The 21,374-nt window shown below is 40.2% G+C and overlaps 1 protein-coding gene across 5 annotated transcripts in view; it reads right to left on the bottom strand.

Annotated features, from left to right (window-relative positions):
- The window catches only part of KLHL20 (kelch like family member 20), a 71,300-nt gene that overhangs the window by 41,636 nt on the left and 8,290 nt on the right, over window positions 1-21,374 (bottom strand). The window contains exons 1-2 of one of the 5 annotated variants that reach the window (XM_005217062.5): window positions 15,205-15,676; window positions 14,570-14,633 (exon numbers count right to left, since the gene is read on the bottom strand). The exons of 1 other annotated variant lie outside the window; for it this stretch is intronic. In XM_005217062.5, coding sequence (XP_005217119.1) covers window positions 14,570-14,592 — 23 coding nt within the window. In that variant the 5' untranslated portion in view covers window positions 14,593-14,633; window positions 15,205-15,676. 5 annotated transcript variants of the gene reach the window in all.

Below are 21,374 nucleotides of genomic sequence, written 5' to 3'. Positions count from 1 at the left end.
TCTGGGACATGCCAAGGCCTTTCTTGCTTCAGAGCCTTAGTTCTTCTTCCTGAAAGGTTCCTCCCCAAATATCCGCAGAGCTCATTCCCTTATTTCTTTCAGATCTCTGTTCATATGTCAACTTATCAGACCACCTTACACGAGAAAGCATCTCTTACTTCTACTATCCTGTACCCTTTACTGTGCTCAATTTTTCTTCTTAAATAATTATTTCCTGATAAAATGTATTGGCTTTCTCTCCCAAGCAGAGCATAAGCTCCATGAAAACAAAGCCATTGTTCTCTTTTGCTCAATGCTATATACCTCAACACCTGGATTTAGTACTCATTAAATAGTTGTCAAATGAATTAAACTGCTCTTCCTGCCAAAATAACTATACCCTCCAAACTTTCTTGTCTAGTTCCCCTGAAAGAATGCCTAGTCTGTAGCCAGGCAAACATAGACTCAAATCTTAGTTCCATCATTTACAAGGTATAATCTTGGGCAAATTGTTCAACTTCTCTGATCCTCAAGTTCATCATTTGTAACGCGGGAATAATGTACACTTACCTCACAAGGAAAGTGACAGTGTTGGAATTTGTCTAAATGTATTAATAGGTACCAGGTACTCTGACTCCAAGGGCTTCCCTTGTGGCTCAGCTGGTAAAGAATCCGGCTGCAATGTGGGAGACCTGGGTTTGATCCCTGGGTTGGGAAGATCCCCTGGAGAAGGGAAAGGCTACCCACTCCAGTATCCTGGCCTAGAGAATTCCATGGACTGCATAGTCCGAGGGGTCAAAAAGAGTCAGACACCACTGAATGACTTTCATTTTCACTGACTCCAAAGTCAGTGCTTTATCCTGAACTTTTTTGGTCAATTGGATGGAGCATTTGAAATGGAAATGATCTTGGCAATCTGGTTTACATGACTGTTGTTCTTAGAGGGGAGAAAAAGCAGCATGCTGCCACATGCTGGAGTACGCTGCTCTTTTAGGAGCAAGAACAGGGATTACCAAGACTGTAAGAGGTACCTCATTGTAAATCTTCTGAGAAGTTATATTTAATTCTAGAAGTTATAGTTAATTCTATACATTGTTATTTCTTCTGTGGTTCTGCTATTTGTTTTTGTAAATGTTTACTTAAAAAAAAAACAAAAACCCTGCTCAGCCCGCATCCTGCATCATTCTCATCACCTCCAAAAAGTTCTACTGGCAAAAGTGCTCCCCACCCTCAACACTCGCCATACATACCTGTACGTTTTTCTGGGCAACTTTGAAGGGAAATTATAATAAGCATCCTAGAAATGGATTGCATTCACACCTTGTCACATCTATATTTATATCTTTGTTTGGATTCTGATGGATTAAGTATTCTAATGATTTGAGGGGTGGGTGATAAACTGAAGCGTGAACTGCTCCCCTAAAGAGGAAAGTACCCTAAGAAAGCTTTTTTTAAAACCATTTTTTAAAAATTGAAATATAATTAATTTACAATGTTGTGTTAGTTTCAGGTATAGAGCAACGTGGGCTTCCCTGGTGCCTCAGACAGGAGACCAGGATTTGATCCCTGGGTAGGGAAGATCCCCTGGAGAAGAAATGGCAACCCACTCCAGTATTCTTGACTGGAGAATCATATGGACAGAGGAGCCTGGTGGGCTACAGTCCATGGGCTCGCAGAGAGTCATACAGGACTGAGCGACTAACACACACACAGCAAGGTGATTCAGTTGTACATACACACTCATGTACATGCATTTGCAGATTTACATACCTATATGTTCTTTTTCAGATTAGTTTCCATTATAGTTTATTATGTGCTATACAGTAGGTCCTTGCTGCTTATTTTAAATATAGTTAAGTGTATGTGTTTATCTTCTAAACTTCTAATTTGTACCTCTCCCCCCATGCCCCCATCCCTGGTTATCCTCTTTGGTAACCATAAATTTGTTTTCTATGTCTGTGAGTCAATTTCTGTTTTATAAGTAAATTCATATGTATCTTTTTTTTTTTTTAGGAAAGCCTTTAATTAAAGGTTTGGGGGAGCAAGCCTGACTGTCCAAGTGAAAATTCATCTAGAGAAACCAGAGGATCTCAAACTATTTAATTTCTCAATCTGTGGATTTCTATCCCAATAGTGAATGAAGGATAATACAATAAATATATGTATAATATATTAAATAAAGCAATTGAACTCAAATAGTATTTTTATTAACCTAATTTGCAAGACTAATCTACATATGTCTTAAGGTTGAAGAAGCTAAGTGGAAGGATTTTTCTGGATTCTATCCAGTTAACAAACTATGGAGACCAAACAGAGCTTTTGCCTTCTCCCACAAAAGGACTGCTAATTCTAAGAAAGAGTTAGTCTTTCTAAAACCAAAAGGGTATAAAATTTGCCAATAAGTTTAGCAGACTTTGTATTCACTAAACACTTATGAAAAGCAGAACTTCAAGATAAAGTCTGTAAATGGCATGCTGCTGCTGCTGCTGCTAAGTCGCTTTAGTCATGTCCGACTCTGTGTGACCCCATAGACGGCAGCCCACCAGGCTCCCCCATCCCTGGGATTCTCCAGGCAAGAACCCTGGAGCGGGTTGCCATTTCCTTCTCCAATGCATGAAAGTGAGAAGTGAAAGGGAAGTCGAGCAGTCGTGTCCGACTCTTAGCGACCCCATGGACTGCAGCCTACCAGGCTCCTCCATCCATGGGATTTTCCAGGCAAGAGTACTGGAGTGGGGTGCCATTGCCTTCCCTACATATTTACCATCAATTTTCTCAAACTTTAATATAACCTTAGTTTGTTCTTTACCAGCCATGTACTTCAAGGGAAGCTGATTATGTACCCAGCTATAAGGATTAAGCCTGAATTCTCCTGTAATTTTAGGTTAGGATGAAGCTAATGGCACCCAACTCCAGTACTCTTGCCTGGAAAATCCCATGGATGGAGGAGCCTGGTAGGCTGCAGTCCATGGGGTCGCTAGGAGTTGGACACGACTGAGCGACTTCACTTTCACTTCTCACTTTCATGCACTGGAGAAGGAAATGGCAACCCGCTCCAGGGTTCTTGCCTGGAGAATCCCAGGGATGGGGGAGCCTGGTGGGCTGCCATCTATGGGGTCGCACAGAGTCGGACATGACTAAAGCGACTTAGCAGCAGCAGCAGCAGCAGAAGCTAATATTGAAGAGGTTACACTGGAGACACAGAGAAAACTTGGGTCCAAGATGGTATTATCAAGTCATGCATTGACCAACCCTGGAGCCCACCTTACTTCTGGCCTTGTTACGTAAATAAAAGACTGCTATATTGATTAGGCCAGTTTGAGTCAAGAAACTGTTAATTCTAACCCCAAACTTTCTGATACCAAAACCAAGTAGTTAATATGTGAAATTAGCCACATATTCTAAATTTACTAACCAACTTGAATATAGAAAATAACCCTTGCTTTGACTGGCCAACTACTTCTGTATATTATAGAGACTCTTGCTCCATTATTATCAAATTTTCTAAAAATGGTATTGGTAAATTTAGAAGTATGGTTTGAATTTGTATCTTTTCTTTCAAATGAAGTAAAAATGTTGGAAGAAGACTAGATACTCTTTCTTCACAGTGGCTGGTCCAATTCCTATTGGGCTGTTACATTAAGTATTAAAATACTATTTCTCTAACACCAGCTAGGGAGAAGGCAATGGCAACCCACTCCAGTACTGTTGCCCAGAAAATCCCATGGGTGGAGGAGCCTGGTAGGCTGCAGTCCATGGGGTTGCTAAGAGTCAGACACGACTGAGTGACTTCACTTTCACTTTCCACTTTCATGCATTGGAGAAGGAAATGGCAACCCACTCCAGTGTTCTTGCCTGGAGAATCCCATGGATGGACAGGCCTGGTGGGCTGCAGTCCATGGGGTTGCACAGAGACGGACATGACTGAAGTGACTTAGCAGCAACACCAGCTATGTGAGAGTGCTTGGTAAAAACACAGATTCTTAAGAGGGGGCTAGAGAATCAAAATCTCTGAGGGTATGGTTCCAGAGTCTGCATTTGCAAGTGCATTATTTTAACACAAATTAAAGTTTCATTAATAACTGACTGCTGCTGCTAAGTCGCTTCAGTTGTGTCTGACTCTGTGCGACCCCATAAATGGAAGCCCACCAGGCTCCCCCATCCCTGGAATTCTCCAGGCAAGAACACTGGAGTGGGTTGCCATTTCCTTCTCCAATGCATGAAAGGGAAAAGTGAAAGTGAAGTCACTCAGTCGTGTCCGACTCTTAGCGACCCCACGGACTGCAGCCTACCAGGCTCCGCCATCCATGGGATTTTCCAGGCAAGAGTACTGGAGTGGGGTGCCATTGCCTTCTCCAAATAACTGACTAATGATTCCAAATAGGAAAAGGAGTACGTCAAGGCTGTATATTGTCACCCTGCTTATTTAACTTATACGCAGAGTACATCATGAGAAACGCTGGACTGGAAGAAACACAAGCTAGAATCAAGATTGCCGGGAGAAATATCAATAACCTCAGATATGCAGATGACACCACCCTTATGGCAGAAAGTGAAGAGGAACTCAAAAGCCTCTTGATGAAAGTGAAAGTGGAGAGTGAAAAAGTTGGCTTAAAGCTCAACATTCAGAAAACTAAGATCATGGCATCTGGTCCCATCACTTCATGGGAAATAGATGGGGAAACAGTGTCAGACTTTATTTTTGGGGGCTCCAAAATCACTGCAGATGGTGACTGCAGCCATGAAATTAAAAGATGCTTACTCCTTGGAAGGAAAGTTATGATCAATCTAGATAGCATATTCAAAAGCAGAGACATTACTTTGCCAACAAAGGTCCATCTAGTCAAGGCTATGGTTTTTCCTGTGGTCATGTATGGATGTGAGAGTTGGATTGTGAAGAAGGCTGAGCGCCGAAGAATTGATGCTTTTGAACTGTGGTGTTGGAGAAGACCCTTGAGAGTCCCTTGGACTGCAAGGAGATCCAACCAGTCCATTCTGAAGGAGATCAGCCCTGGGATTTCTTTGGAAGGAATGATGCTAAAGCTGAAACTCCAGTACTTTGGCCACCTCATGTGAAGAGTTGACTCATTGGAAAAGACTCTGTTGCTGGGAGGGATTTGGGGCAGGAGGAGAAGGGGACGAAAGAGGATGAGATGGCTGGATGGCATCACTGACTCAATGGACGTGAGTCTGGGTGAACTCCAGGAGTTGGTGATGGACAGGGAGGCCTGGCATGCTGTGATTCAGGGGGTCGCAAAGAGTCGGACACGACTGAGCGACAGAACTGAACTGAATGAATTTGACTAATAAATAAAATTTCTTAGTGGAAGCTGTCAGTTTTTACAAAAAGAATGTTGACCTAAGATGAAAGGAAAAAACAATGTGAAAAAAGTAATGATTCAAAATGCAGCTATAAAGAGAAAAAAATGTAACAGCAAAGTCACTGACAAACACATAAAATAAAACAAGGATTCGTATTTACCAAAATGTCAGTAAACCTAAAAACTTCTGTAAACAGGCATCAGACATTATATATGAAATAATTTTAAGAAATAATTCCTACACTTGAATTTCTATATATCATGGGAACAAAAAAGGTGTTATTAATTTTTTTAAATTATTCTTTCACATTCTGTGGGAATGGGCAACATTTACTTCAGAGACAGATGGTGCTTTAAAAAAAAATATCTGTTTAGGCCTTTTAATTATAAAATGCAAGGTGACAGCCCTTGGAATGATCATTAGATGTCCTTCATTTGCAGTACTTTTTGGTTTCTTATGTTTTGAAATTTAAACTGAATTTAAATATCATTAGGAGGGCTTGGAATCTTAGTTCACACAGTCCCCACCACTCTCTGTCTTACATGAAGTTATGCCGTGCACTTATATGAACTACCTAAAAGATATATGAGGACTTTGTTTTTTAGTCTCTGTTTTTATTCTTGCCAGGAAAATCCCATGGACAGAGGAGCCTGGAAGGCTACAGTCCATGCAGTCACAAAGAATCAGACATGACTGAAGTGACTGAGCACAGAGCACTAGAGGTATCAAGATTGGAACAAAGAGATCCGAACTACTCAGTATAAAAAAGTAATGGTAATTTCAAAGGGAGAAAGTTTTAGGGGGAGAAAGAGAGAATTAAAGCAGAAAGAACTGCCATATGACCCAGCAATCCCACTGCTGGGCATACACACTGAGGAAACCAGAATGAAATGTGTACCCCAATGTTCATCACAGCACTGTTTACAATAGCCAGGACATGGAAGCAACCTAGATGTCCATCGGCAGACAAATGGATAAGAAGGCTGGAGTACATATACACAATGGCATATTACTCAGCCATTAAAAAGAATGCATTTGAATCAGTTCTAATGAAGTGGAAGAAACTGGAGCCTACTACACAGAGTGAAGTAAGTCAGAAAGAAGAACACCAATACAGTATATTAACGCATATATATGGAATTTAGAAAGATGGTAACGATGACTGTATATGCGAGACAGCAAAAGAGACACAGATGTAAAGAACAGACTTTTGGACTCTGTGGGAGAAGGCGAGGGTGGGATGATTTGACAGAATAGCATTGAAACATGTATATTATCATATGTGAAATAGATCGCCAGTCCAGGTTCAATGCATGAGACAGGGTGCTCAGGGCCGGTGCACTGGGATGACCCTGAGCGATGGGATGGGGAAGGAGGTGGGAGCGGGGTTCAGGATGGGGAACACATGTACACCCATGGCGGATTCATGTCAATGTATGGCAAAAACCACTACAATGTTGTAAAGTAATTAGCCCCAACTAAAATAAATTAATTAATTAAAAAAAAAAACAACAACCAGAAAGCAAAAGAAATGAAGACTGGTTAAAAATGGTGGCAGGTTGTGACTTAAGGACAGCAACAGCCAGTGAAAAAATGTTGAATGGCTAAGGACTTTTATGGCTTCTTTCATTATTCCTAAACATTCAGTAAAAATCTGATGTATTTGATGGCAGTTCTCAATAAAGGCAAAGAAAGCAACAATGAGTATGCAGTATTTCTAGAAAGAAGCTTGGCTGTGAAAAGAGACATAAAGTTCTACGTCTACTTACAGAGAGTAACAGCAGGAAAACGATTATATATTGAAGCAATGAAGCAGAAGGAGGGAGAAGTTTTAAAATATATGTAAAGAGGGAGAGAATAAATGATGGAGCAAAATTCTTGAGCAGTGGAATATAAAGAAATATAGAAGGATGGATCATAGATAAAAGGAAGAAGGGCTCCCCATAAGAGATCAGGGGACAGGAGTGGGAGGAAACACAGTGTGGAAACGGATAGATATTTTTGGGTAAGGAGGTGTCAGAGCCGGAGGAAGTTCATACCTGATGGCCTCTATTTTTTTTGTGAAGTAGGAGCTGAGGGAACAGATCACTTGCTGCTACTGAAAGGAGTGCTAAGAGGGTCATAAGAAGACTGGGTGAGGATGTGAAACAGCTATTGTGGGGAATGAGCAAGCATTGATTTTGGATAACACTGTTGGCTCAATGATATTAAAGACTCTGACTACAGTAGCATGAATTCCCCGTGGCTGGTTTTATCCAGCAACAATCTGCAGCCCAAATTAGAGAATATAAATGCCTGCATTAATCTAGAATTGAGAAATGCCATGTACATACTCAAGAGTTGAGTGAGTAGCGGCCAGAAAATGGTTGAAGTGGTTGTAGGAATAAACTGTGTAAAAACACAAGAGACAAAAGCCATGTTGATTATGACTAGGTCAAAGAACAGATGGAGTGAGCATTCAAGAGGTTACAGTCAGAAAACAAGTTATTAGGACTTAACGATTTCAGAGAGAGCCTTTCTGAGTGAGAGTAGGAATGAATTTTTGAAGTGAGTGAAGGTGAAATTCCTAAGAATTTTTAGGAGGTTAAGGAAATGCAGGCTAGGTAAATGGATGGGTCATTCCCATGAAAATAAAAATCTCCTTAAAAGATAGAAGAATCAAGTAATGTGCATGTAGAAAACATAAATCAAACAAGTAAAATATTTTAAATCTTCTTCATTTTTACTAAAGGAATATTACAGTTTTAGTACCTTTCTATACCACTTCCCAGGTAGCACTAGTGGTAATGAGTCTGCCTGCCAATGCAGGAGACACAAGAGACATAGGTTCAATCCCTGGGAGGGAAGATCACCTGGAAGAGGAAGGAAATGGCAACCTGCTCTAGTATTCTTCCCTGGAAAAATTCCATAGGCAGAGAAGCCTGGTGGGCTATAGTCCATAGGGCCATAGAGGCGGACATGACTGAGCGACTAAACAAAAAGTACATTCAAAAAAAGCCTTTCCACATATCCAAAATGTGTGAGTCAACTTAAATTGCAAAGCTATCATGGCACTTCTTCCTCAGATCTACTTCAAAAGTAAGTTTTAACTGAGGAAAGAGTCATTTTCTCTTTCTTTAGCTTGGAATTGTGCTCCCTATCTACTAAACAAGCATCTCTCCTTTTATACTTCAAAAATTTGTCTTAATTTGGACACAGATTACCTCTCTTGGGGCTTCCCCAGTGACTCAAATGGTAAAGAATTTGCTTGCACTGCAGGAGACTCAGGTTCGATTCCTGGGTCAGGAAGATCCCCTGGAGAAGGGAATGGCAACCCACTCCAGTATTCTTGCCTGGAGAATTCTATGGAGAGAGGAGCCTGGTGGGCTACAGTCAATGGGGTTGCAAAGAGTTGGACTCGACTGAGTGACTAACACTGCCTGCTGTTAAAAGATTCAGCTGAGGTCACCTTCATTTAAAGTCCCAAGCACACCTGGATAGGGAGAGCTAGAGATTTGTGCATACAAATCCTTATAACAGAAATAACATCTCAATGCTCCAGTGCTGCTTATTAGAAGAGCATCCACTAGGCACTACATTCCAGACCTGATTCCGTACCAGAAAGCCAGGCTGTTAATTCCTTAATCTGAAAATAGGTCATGAATACTTCAATTCTAAGACATCTCATCTCTGTTTACTGGGTGAAACAAGGGTCAGCACTAGGTGCCTTGGCCCAGCAATCAAGGCAAGATGGAGGAAGGTCATGCAAACAAGCTGGTTTCTCCCTTTACGTCAGAAAAACAAATCTTCCTAGGGTACCTCTCAGCAACTTCCACTGACATCTCATTGGCAGCACTGCGTTACACGTTTTTCTTACTTAGTTGCTAAGTCATGTCTGACTCTTTTGTGACCCCATGCACTGCAGCCTGCCAGGTTCTTCTGTCCATGTGATTTTCCAGGCAAGAATACTGAAATGGGCTGGAATTTCCTTCTCCAGGGGCTCTTCCCAATCCAGGGATCGAACCTGTGTCTTCTGCATTGGTGGTGGTTACTTTATCAGTGAGCTACCAGAGGAGTCCCATACGTGTTACATAAGCCATCCCCAAATGAAAATAATATTAAAGATATAAAGTATAACATTTATTTTCTTGTGTCTAAATAGGAGGAGGAGGAAAGGGAAATGTGTTGAGCAAGCCAACCTACAGGGCATGCCACACCAAGAAAGAGCCAAATCAAGCTGGTGTATCTTATAATTTATTTTGAGGAATACATTTTAGACTGACTAGAATAACTCAGCGGAGAAGGCAATTGCACCCCACTCCAGTACTTTTGCCTGGAAGATCCCATGGACGGAGGAGCCTGGAAGGCTGCAGTCCATGGGGTCGCTGGAGTTGGACATGACTGAGCAACTTCACTTTCACTTTTCACTTTCATGCACTGGAGAAGGAAATGGCAACCCACTCCAGTGTTCTTGCCTGGAGAATCCCAGGGACGGGGAAGCCTGGTGGGCTGCCGTCTATGGGATCGCACAGAGTTGGACATGACTGAAGTGACTTAGCAGCAGCAGCAGCAGAATAAATCGGAAATTCTAAAGACAAGAGATCTGAACAGGATTTGCCTTTTGATGTTGAACTCAAGGAGCTCATCTGTCTTCACCATGAGTGCACACTGTCAATAAAAACTCTAGATACGACTAAATAAGAGCCAAAGAATATAAAGCTTCTTACCCACTGATGAACCTTCACTGGGTTTTCATCTTAGGCCCCACCTGAGACACCCCTGGTACTCCCTAGGATTCTGTTTTTGGCATCCTCCTTTTCTGTTCTACTCTCATTCACATATACAACTTCAAGAATCTTCTGCATACTGGTGACTCACAATTTTCAAACCATTCTTCTGCTATAGACCCATATTCGAATTATATGCTGGCTATCTCTGCCTGGCTGTTTCCTAGACATAATAATCTAAAGAATGTAAGAGAGAATCTATTCTTGGCTTAGTGAAATCTGTTCTCTTTCTGTATTTTTTATTTCATTATGGCAGCACTAACCTGAGATCTTTGGAGTTGCTTGTATCATTACCTTTTCCTCACTCTATATTCACCAAATCCTTTTGATTTTACTATTAAACAAACTCTCAATTCCAAACTCTTCTCTCAATCCCTACTGCCATGTATCTACTTCAGGCTCTCATCAGCTTTAACTACCACAGCTTCTTTTTTCCTTCATTGCTGCACAGCTTGTGGGATTAGCTCCCCAAGCAGGGGTTGAACCCAGACCCTCAGCAGAGAAAGTGCAGAGCCCTAACTTCTGGACCACCAGAGAATTCCCCACAAACTCCTTTAAATTAGTACTTTTTGCTATCCTTTCTTCCTTCTTTCTAGTCCACATCCTATCTTCTTAAATATCAGCCCAAAGAACAAATCTCAATTGTATAACAACATCCATTGGTTCTTAAATACCTAAAGGGTATAGACTCTTTCCAGTGGTTGTAGCCTCACTTTTCGTGCTCTTTCCCCCTACCTTCCTTTCCCTTCTTCCTCCCTCATATACTCTATACTCCAGATATACTTACCATTCTATACATGTCATACACTTTCAGATCTTGGGATCTTTTTGTTTTTTGGGCAGCACAGCCGTTCCTTCTGTTTATGGCATATTTTACTATCTCCCTTCTTTAATTCTTATCCTTTCAAGTATATTCTTTACTTTAAAACAAATTCTTATCCTTTCTAGAAGATCCAGCTCACATATTACCAACTCTGTGAAGCTTTCTTCATCTCTACAAAGCAGAGGTGTACATCTCTATTAAAATCCTTCATGATGCATTATAGTATCTATTTACATGTCTTTCCATCACTTTACCTGTATATATGCAGTAAACAAACATAAAACAAGTACGATATAAATGATGAGTGAATAAACCAATTCATAATAAAATCGGGCCCAGTTTCCTATATTTAAGATGGAAGAATTATACTGCAAAATATTTTAGTGTCTCTAAATTATACCAATGATTAAAAAATAATATCTTGGGAACTAGTCACACTGTTGGTTAGACTATAGACAGGTATAATCTCTAAGGATGGGAATTTGTAATTCAAAGTTTTAAAATGCACATACTCTTTGGGGAATTTTATATCTAAGAATTTATTTTATACTTATACAATTGGTCAAAAACCACATACAAAGACATTCATAGAAGAACTGGTTGTAACAGCAAACTATAAAATAACTTAAATGTCTCTCGAAGGGACTGGTTAACAGTACCTACAAGTAACAGGTGGGTCTAAATATATTTGTCATAATTTACTGCTTATTTAACTTATATGCAGAGTACATCATGAAAAACACTGGGCTGGAAGAAGCACAAACTGGAATCAAGACTGCCAGGAGAAATATCAATAACTTCAGATATGCAGATGACACCACCCTTATGGGAGAAAGTGAAGAGGAACTAAAACTCCTCTTGATGAAAGTGAAAGAGGAGAGTGAAAAAGTTGGCTTAAAGCTCAACATTCAGAAAACTAAGATCATGGCATCTGGTCCCATCACTTCATGGCAAATAGATGGAGAAACAGTGGAAACAGTGTCAAACTTTATTTTTCTGGGCTCCAAAATCACTGCGGATGGTGGTTGCAGCCATGAAATTAAAAGACACTTACTCCTTGGAAGGAAAGTTATGACCAACCTAGACAGCATATTAAAAACCAGAGACATTACTTTGCCAACAAAGGTCCGTCTAGTCAAGGCTATGGTCTTCCCAGTAGTCATGTATGGATGTGAGGGTTGGACTATAAAGAAAGCTGAGCGCCGAAGAACTGATGTTTTTGAATTGTGGTGTTGGAGAAGACTCTTGAGAGTCCCTTGGACTGCAAGGAGATCCAACCAGTCCACCCTAAAGGAGATCAGTCATGGGTGTTCATTGGAAGGACTGATGTTGAAGTTGAAACACCAATACTTTGGCCACCCAATGTGAAGAGCTGACTCATTTGAAAAGACCCTGATGCTGGGAAAGATTGAGGGCAGGAGGAGAAGAGGATGACAGAGGATAAGATGGCTGGATGGCATCACCGATTCAATGGACATGGGTTTGGGTAGACTCCGGGAGTTGGTGATGGACAGGGAGGCCTGGCATGCTGTGGTTCATGGGGTCGCAAAGAGTCGGACACGACTGAGCAACTGAACTGAACAAGATAATATGTGAAGTGAAAAAAAAATAGAGAAAAATGTGAATAATTGCAAATATCAGTGCTTTTTAAAAAGAGGAGATGTTCTACATATGCATTACAATACTGTGAAAGAATATGTAAGAAATTGTTTTCAAGTGGTTCCTCTGGAGAGGAAAATTGGGAGCTACAGTCAGCACTGGGAGACTTAAGTTTCACTGAATATCCTATTTTTATCTTGGAAATTCTGTAGCATTTACACATAATAGCTAGTTAAATAAATTAATGCAATGAAGCTTTGCTAACAAAATGCTAACTGGCTTCATAAAACTTTATGATTAAGCATCAGAATACCCTAATGTTTTTGCAATCTTTTCCTGTTCGTAGCTTTTTTCCCCCTCATGGGAAAAGTCTGTAGGTACTTCAGCTATTCATTCATTCAAACAATTATTCAGTGATCACCAGGTGCCAGGGATACAAAGATACAGAAGACACATGAGACTCAAAGAGCTTCCACTGTAGCAGAGAGAATGAACATGTATTCAATATAAACAGTTATTTCTCATTCAAAGCTTCTCCAATAGCTGGTAAGCATAAACCCAACCTTACTTTCCAGAGACTGCTGTCTGGGTTGCTGGCAGCAAGAATCACAGCCCAATAAGGAAAGGGTAGGGAATGTGACCACAACTTAACGCAGGTAGCAGGTAAAAGTAAAACCTGGGAGCAATGATAGGCCAAGCTCTGGCCAAGTGATGGTGATGAAAAAAGAACAGTAACTCAACAATTAATGCCACCAGAATTCTCCAACATGATTTTAAACAACTGGCAATATTTCATAATAAAGCAAGACAGAAAAATGAGTGATTAAGTAAATATTTTATATAGGAATTAATGACAAATGAAAAACATCCCCATGCTTCCTTCTCTTTTTTTAAAAAAATAAGTTCCTATTTTAACAATTACATATGACATTTATGGCAGCTGAGGATGAGAAGCCATCAGTGGTTTTTGCAACCATGTTAGAAGCTGAAGTGACGAAGCATTTAATATACATGTTGTTAATGTCTTCATGTACTTGCAGTCAAATATTATTTCTACTTTAGAGTAAGATACAAATAAGATTAAGTGTACTATGATTTTATATCCATAACATCTTTACATCTGGAGATCTCAAATCATTTGCAAGCATTCATTAATTCCCAATATCCTGGTCAGGTACATTAGGGAAATAAACTGGGGTGACTTCTAGCAAAAGTGACACAACGAAGGTGACTAGGTCAAGGTGAATCAATAAATCCTTAACAGATTTGGAAAAAATATTTATATTCTAGTTCTTCCTCCTGGTTCTAAGTCATACTCCTATCACAACATGTTTCTTCTAAGGGTCTGCTAGATATATTTATCTTTGATGTTAAACAAAAAAGATTAAATACAGTTAAATAAATGTAAAATGAGTTTTAAAAATGAAGGACTAGAACTGGGGTGATTTTCAATAAGGATTTGAGTCCTGTTTGTTAGAACAGATTGAGAAAAAGCATTACTAAATTCTAGGGTTAGGAAGGCCTAAAATTGTCTATATTTTCCCATACATTGTTCTATTTTTCTATGGACTAAGTTATTACGTCCAATACCTTTTTTAGTCCTCAAACAATCTTCCCTGCAATGCAGCTATTTTAATTAATAGAACAAATGTACATTGAACATCAATAAAATAACCAAAACCATAATTACACATTCAATACAGTGTATTATAAGTAATCATTAGTCTTATATGGCAAAAGAAACCTCTACATTCTATAGGTAATTGAAAACCATAATCAACTCATATAGTATTATAGTACATTTAATGGTTACCACAAAAAATTACCATGTAAAAAGGAAAGTGGAAATGTTAACTACATAAACCTCCTAGCACTCTTTAGAAATTTAACTTTTATATTTTACTCTATTTTAAAAACTATTAATTTCTGATATTACTTTTGATTTATTTTAGAACAAGAATCATTAGTTCCAAGCAGAATTTGTTAAGATTTGAAAAGCTTTAAAAATTTTTTAAAATGAAACCCTGTATTATTATGTGAATTTCACTTAGTGAAACTGAAGGATTTCTTCCTAAATGCCTACCTGCGCATTGGCTTTCCTTCCATGCACCATGAAAAGTACCCTTCACCACACTCTAAAGCCGAACCTAAGACAACAGAAAAGCAGTAACTTAATAAAAACTATTTCTGATCTTTCCAGTAACAATCTCTATACAATGATTTCGTTCAGTGATAAAGAATTTTATATCCTATTATATTACACGACAGGCCTTTTGCAGATGCACACTCATAACCCTTACCTAGTTCCTTTAAGATGACCATCTTTACTGTGAATGCTAAAACGATTATACGTAAAACTGAGGGAAAGTGCGCCAAACAGTCCCAATTGCTAGGCTACTCTTGTCTCTCTCCAAAAAGTACTCCGGAGACATTTAACTCTGACCGCACTATCAACGATTCCCTACAGAGTATTCACCAGATAGCCACAGCAATACTAGCATGATGGATCGGGTAGCGAACACGCTGGCTTAACAACGGATCTGAAAGCTGGTGACTTGTCCCGAAGCGATATCAGAATGAGCAGGTACTTGCCTTTAAAAATAAACAACTCCGTTTCCGACAGCCCAGACAGAACAGAGCAGAGAAACTATGGCTCCAATACTAACATTCTCTTTACCAGCCCTTCCCTCAGTTCCCGAAACGATGTCCACCACCCACCTGGCAAGATCTCGCTGGTCCCCGGGTTAGGTGGGACGCACAGTATCCACTTCCTTCCCCCCAGATTTCAACCTCTGTCTAGGGAAGCTGTCCAGGGTGCGGAACCTCACGCCCTCAGGCAGACCAGCCCAGCACCTTCCGTGGCTCCGGGGCAGGGCTGCAGCCCGCTTGAACGCCGTTTGGTGCCCCGCAAGGCCCAGCCCCAGTGCCCCAACAGTCCCTTCTCGGTGCCCACTGACAGGTGGCGGGCGAAGCACGGCCCCTACCCAATGGGCAGCCCCGCAACTTGGGACCGCAGATTTACAAAGCGAGTCCAGGGCGCTGTCCACTGTCCTCTGCTCTAAGACTGCTAACCTACCGGCTCCGACACTTTCTCCTCTGCCTTAGTCTCCTCTGCCTCCTCTGCCCGCCGCCTCCTCTCTGGCTCCTTCTCTGCCTCAGCTAGAGCAAGGAGGATGCCGCTCCTCCAGCTATTTCCTCCCCACCCCTCGCCCCACTTCAGCCGCAGGAAGTGGTCCTGTTCCTAAATCGTTCCCTCTGGAACCCACATACTTTACCAAGAGGTTCCGGCCCAGATCAGGATATAGCTGCGCTCTTTGTTGGGGCTTCGGTCCCCTCAAAGACTGCCTGTCCTTGTACCCAGTTCCTTGTATCCCGAGGATGTGCGAGTTCATTGCTGAACTGGCAGTGTTTGACTACTGAAGGCTTCTCCTTTCTGCTTTGTTTTCCTCAGCAGAAGTTAATAGGAAGATGGGAGGAGTCACAGAAAGCCAGGAATTGTGATTTATTTGTAGCTGGTACATCTCCTGTTGGCACGATTTTTTCCCTAATTGTGGGTTGAATGATTGACACATGTGTACATGTGGTTGACATATATCTATGAGGCCACTCCCGTGTGCAAGCTGCTGAGGATCCACAGACAGATCAGAAATAGACCTGATTTTCCAGATTTCCCAGGTTGGCTTTCAAGACCCCAGGGTTTTATTCAGGATTTTAAGGTTATGTCAGATTGCCCTTTCACTTAGTATTCTATGACAAACACTTCACCAAATACTGCTCTGAATTCACTTTAGCATTAGGGAGGAAAATAATTTTTTTTTTTTTTTTTCAATTTGTCCCTTGCCTGATTTCCCCACAGCACACAGCCACCTATTTTTCACTATATGTTTAGAAAACAAGTGATAGGGTGGAGGATACAATGTCAGTAATATTAGTGAAAGGCTGCTGCTGGTTTCCTGATAACTATTATAGGCTAAGCATGAACTTAACCACATTTTCTTTAGCTGTTCTTCACAATGGAATCTACACAGATTTTTGCAGTTGTTTCTGAAAGGGAAAGAATATCTTTTGTTAATTAGCTTGTAGTGGGAGATGGATGGTCTTTAGATCCAGACACCCATAGTTTCAAATCTTAGCCCTACGACTCACTAGATTGGTGGTCTTGGTCAAGTTTCTTAATCTCTTAAGTATTAGTTTCTTTTGTGTAAAAGAGAAACAATACCCTTTTTTACACAATTTTTGAGAGGGGTAAATTATAATGAAGATCATGTTCTGTGTCTGGCACTTAGTAGGCACTCAACAAATGTCAGTATTCTCTCCTCTTACCTTAAATGGATTTATTAATTGAGCACTTATTGCATGTCAAGTACTAACCTAGGCTTTGGAAATGGTCGTGAACAAGATAGACACCATCCTAAATTCTAGTGCTCATTCATGTGGTTATTGTGGTGCCCTGAGGACAAAAGAACAAGATGAGCAAGAAAGGTGTTGGAATGTAGGAACAGAAAAAACCAGACCCTTATCACCCTTCCCAGCATGTTGTAACTGTTGTGGAATTTTTGAGCCCTCTTGAGTAGCGTGACCTGTCCCCCTCTTACCCCATGTAAGGAAAGGTATTTGTCTTACTCTTCTCCAAGGCCTGTATAGGGGATGCATACATACCTCATTCAATCAGCAAATGACTCACAAGACACCTACCCTGTTCCTTGTCCCCTGACTATAAAAACAGACCAAAGACCAACATTCAGAGTCAGCTCTCCCTGACTGTCAGGAAGCTGGCCCATTTTACTGGCAGTACCCACTTCTTCCCCCACTCTAATAAACTCTATTCTCCTTTCATTCTGCCTCATGTTTGGAAATTCTTTTCCAATCTGTGCATGGACCACGACATTTATGATAGTTGATTTTCCAATATGTTTTTCATTATGAGTAATTAGTCTAAACCACCTCCATGCAAATGACCAATACAGACTAATAAGAAATCAGAAGAAATCTAATGGGGACTGTGGGATAAGATTCCCTAGCATTTTTAGAAGAGATACAGGAAGAGATAGCATCTTTTCCCTTTGGCCACTGTTATGCCTGGATGAGACACCTGGAAGCACCACAACCATTTTGTAACCATGAGGGAAGGCAGAGGAGAATGAAGCTAGACAATAAGGGAGGTAGAACAGAGAGACTGAAAGAATTTGGGTCCTTCAATGTAATTTTTAAACTACTCATTCTCCCTTGCCCACAGTCCAACTCTTCGCGATCCCATGGACTGTAGCCTACCAGACTCCTCCATCCATGGGGTTTTCTAGGCAAGAGTACTGGAGTCGGGTGCCATTGCGTTCTCTGAATATTAGACATGAGGTAAGAGAAATAGGTATTTTGGTCATCTGATGCGAACAGACGACTCATTGGAAAAGTCCCTGATCCTGGGAAAGATTACGGGGAGAAGGAGAAGAGGGTGTCACAGGATGAGATAGCTGGATGGCATCACTGATGCAATGAACATGAACTTAGGCAAACTCTGGGAGACGGTGAGGAACAGGGAGGCCTGGGGTATTGCAGTTCATGGGGTTGCAAAGAGTTGGACATGACTGGGTGACTGAACGACAACAACAAAGAGCAATAGGCAAGAACAAGGTCATATACTGTCTTCTACGCTATTGTAAGAAATTCTGATTTTAAATTCTCTGGAAAAATATGTGGAGATATTTCAGCTCAATTTAGGTTTAACAATTGATCCTAAATTCAAAACCTTGAAAATTAGAAGAGGAAAATGCAGATGTTCCATTATTAACTACAGGGACAATCACATGTGGGAAAGAATATGGATGAATATTTCCAGAAATGTTCTTGCTATGATTGATGGTAAATAAAGGCTGGTTTTATTTAAATTTGGGGACTTTAATAAAGATATTTTTCCTTTGTATGAATCAATCATATAATTAATTAATGGCTATAATACAAAATAGCTGCCTTTCATAGCTAATCATTAGGCCTAGAGTGTGCGAATGACCTATAAAGGAACCAAATGTAGACAATAAGATGCTCTCAGTTTTTACTTCTCATCTGGGAATTTGAGGTAGACTTCGAGTGCAAAATAATAAGACTAAGCCAGAAAGCAGTGAATTTTGACAGGGGGTATAGGACATCCTAGGGATTTTTAGGATCTTTGAATTGGAATATGGTTGGTTTTAGGTAACATCAATTTAAATCTATGATTTAACAGCGATGAACATGGATCTCGAGTAAACAACCCAGTTGTACTTATATAAACTCCTCTGTAAAATGGAAAAAAAGCACATTAAAATATTTATGGTGCTATAGGAAGTATTAGATAATCACCACAAATTCTACAAAAACAGCCTTAAAAACAAAACACTAGGAGAGACAGATTATCCCCACTCTACAGATGAGGATGTTGAGGCATACAGGCAATTAAATCACTGACTTAAGATTCTGCAGCTAGTTAGTGTTAAGCTAGTAGGTAATGAAGTATTCACTTAAATAAAATCAATCTAACACCACTCCCCCTCATCTTAAAATTTAAAAATCTATCACTATGAATTGTGGGAAAAGCTTCTGCACAAAGCGAAAAGGCAACCTGCTAAATGGGAGAAAACATTTACAACACATATATCTGATAAGGGGTTAGTATCCAAAATATAAAAAGAACTCACACAACTGAACAGCAGAAAACAAACAAAAAGCAATCTAATTTAAATGGGCAGATGATCTGGATACACATTTTCCCAAAGACTTACAGACGGCCAACAGGCACATGAAAATTTGCTCAGCATCACTAATGACCAGGGAAATGCAAATCGAAATTACAATGAGATATCACCTCACACCTTTTAGAATGGCTGTAATCAAAAAGACAAGAAGTCAGGTCAGCTCCCCTGATGGTGCAGTGGATCTGCCAGCCAACGCACGAGACAGTTGGATACCTGATCCACATGGTGCATGATCCCACACAGATCCCACATGATGCATGATCCCACATGAGTCTATGCACCACAATTATTGAGTCTGTGTGCTGAAAATACTGAACCCATGAGCCACAACTACTGAAGCCCAAGCACCCTAAAGCCTGTCCTTTGCAACAAGAGAAGCCACTGAAATGAGAAACCTACACACTGCAACTAGAGTAGCCCCTCTCTCTGCAACTAAGGAAAAGCCTACACAGCATCCAAGACCCAGAGCAGCCAAAATATCAGTGAAAATGTGGAGAAAAGGGAATACTGTGTACTGTTGGTGGGAATGTAAACTAGTGCAACCATTATGGAAAACAGTATAGAGGTTCCTCAAAAAATTAGAAACAGAGCTACCATATGATCCAGCAATTCTGAGTATTTATCTGAAGAAAATGATAACACTAACTTAAAAAGATATATACCCTTCCAAGTTCATTGCTGCATCATATACAATAGTCAAAATATGGAAACAATCTGTGTCCATCGATGTATGAATGGATAAAGAAAATGTGGAGGGACTTCCTAGGTGGTCCAGTGGCTAAGACTCTGTTCTCCTAATGCAGGGGGCCTGAGTCTGATCCCTGGTCAGGGAACTAGATCCCAACTAGGTATTGCTTTTATCTTTAAAATATGTATATGAATTATAGGCAAATTGTTACTGTTTGAATGGCGAATATGTTAATGTTTGAACCTCCTTTAAATGATTTGATTTAATTATGCTCCTTAAAAACTATAACTTAACCACATTCCACCCTTGCTTAAAATATAATATAGATTCTCAGTTATCCACTGGATAAATTTAGACTCATAATTAAAGCCTATCAAAATCTATAGGACTAGTCAGCACCTAATTCAGAGGTTCTAAATCTGAGTTGGCTGTATGCCTTCAATATACTGTGAATCCTCTGCATTTAAATGTGAAGGCATGTGATGTGATTGCCTCCAGAGTCCCACTGCTTTCATTAAGGAGAAAGTGACCTAAATTAGTTTCAAATTCAAATCTGTTCCCTGCCTCCTACTAACACTCCAGTCATATGATGAATAAGTTATTAGCTAGGGTAAAGCAAAGTCATTTCACAAAATGGGATTATTTTGTGGTAGAGAAACAATCTAACATTTAAGTAACACCAATCATAAATGGAATCACCCCTGGATATTCATTGGAAGGACTGATGTTGAAGCTGAAGCTCCAATATTTTGGCCACCTGATGTGAAGAGCCAACTCACTGGAAAAGACCCCGATGCTGGAAAAGATTAAGGGCAGGAGGAGAAAGGGATGACAGAGGATGAGATGGTTGGATGGCATAACCGACTCAGTGAACATGAGTTTGAGCAAACTCTGGGAGATAGTGAAGGACACGGAAGGCTGGTGTGCCGCAGTCTATAGGGTTGCAAAGAATTGGACAAAACTTAGCAACTGAACAACAACAATGACAAAATCACAAATGGGTACAATTTTATTTCATTATTAATAACTTAGGAGGCAATAGGTAACTGAAGTCCATAAAAATGCAGGCAGACTTTAGAGCTATTCCCACAAGTAAAGAAATGGAGATTAAATAAGAAAAAGGATACCTCTAAGCATGCTGTGAACATATTACTGAGGAAAAGAGTAAATTCTCTTGGATGAGTTCTATTCAGATACTGGGTTTTCCCAGTGACTCAGTGGTAAAGAATCCACTTGCAATGCAGGAGAAAGACATTCTTGTTACTGGAGAAGACAACTCAGCTTTATAGAGATGACGGTGCTCCATAAATACATTTATAAATTTAATGCAATCCACGTAAATTAATATTAGAGTTTTGACAGAGTTAGCTGAGTTGATTATAACATTCATATGGAAGAACAGACAAATAAGAATATCCAGAAACAGACTAAAAATGGAAGCAGGAAATGGGAGGGCTCACCCTAACAGATATTAG

Source organism: Bos taurus, chromosome 16, assembly GCF_002263795.3.
Source record: "Bos taurus isolate L1 Dominette 01449 registration number 42190680 breed Hereford chromosome 16, ARS-UCD2.0, whole genome shotgun sequence".
Taxonomy (NCBI): Eukaryota; Metazoa; Chordata; class Mammalia; order Artiodactyla; family Bovidae; genus Bos; species Bos taurus.
Note: the sequence above shows the minus strand (reverse complement) of the source record. Positions and strands in the feature narration are given on the sequence as shown.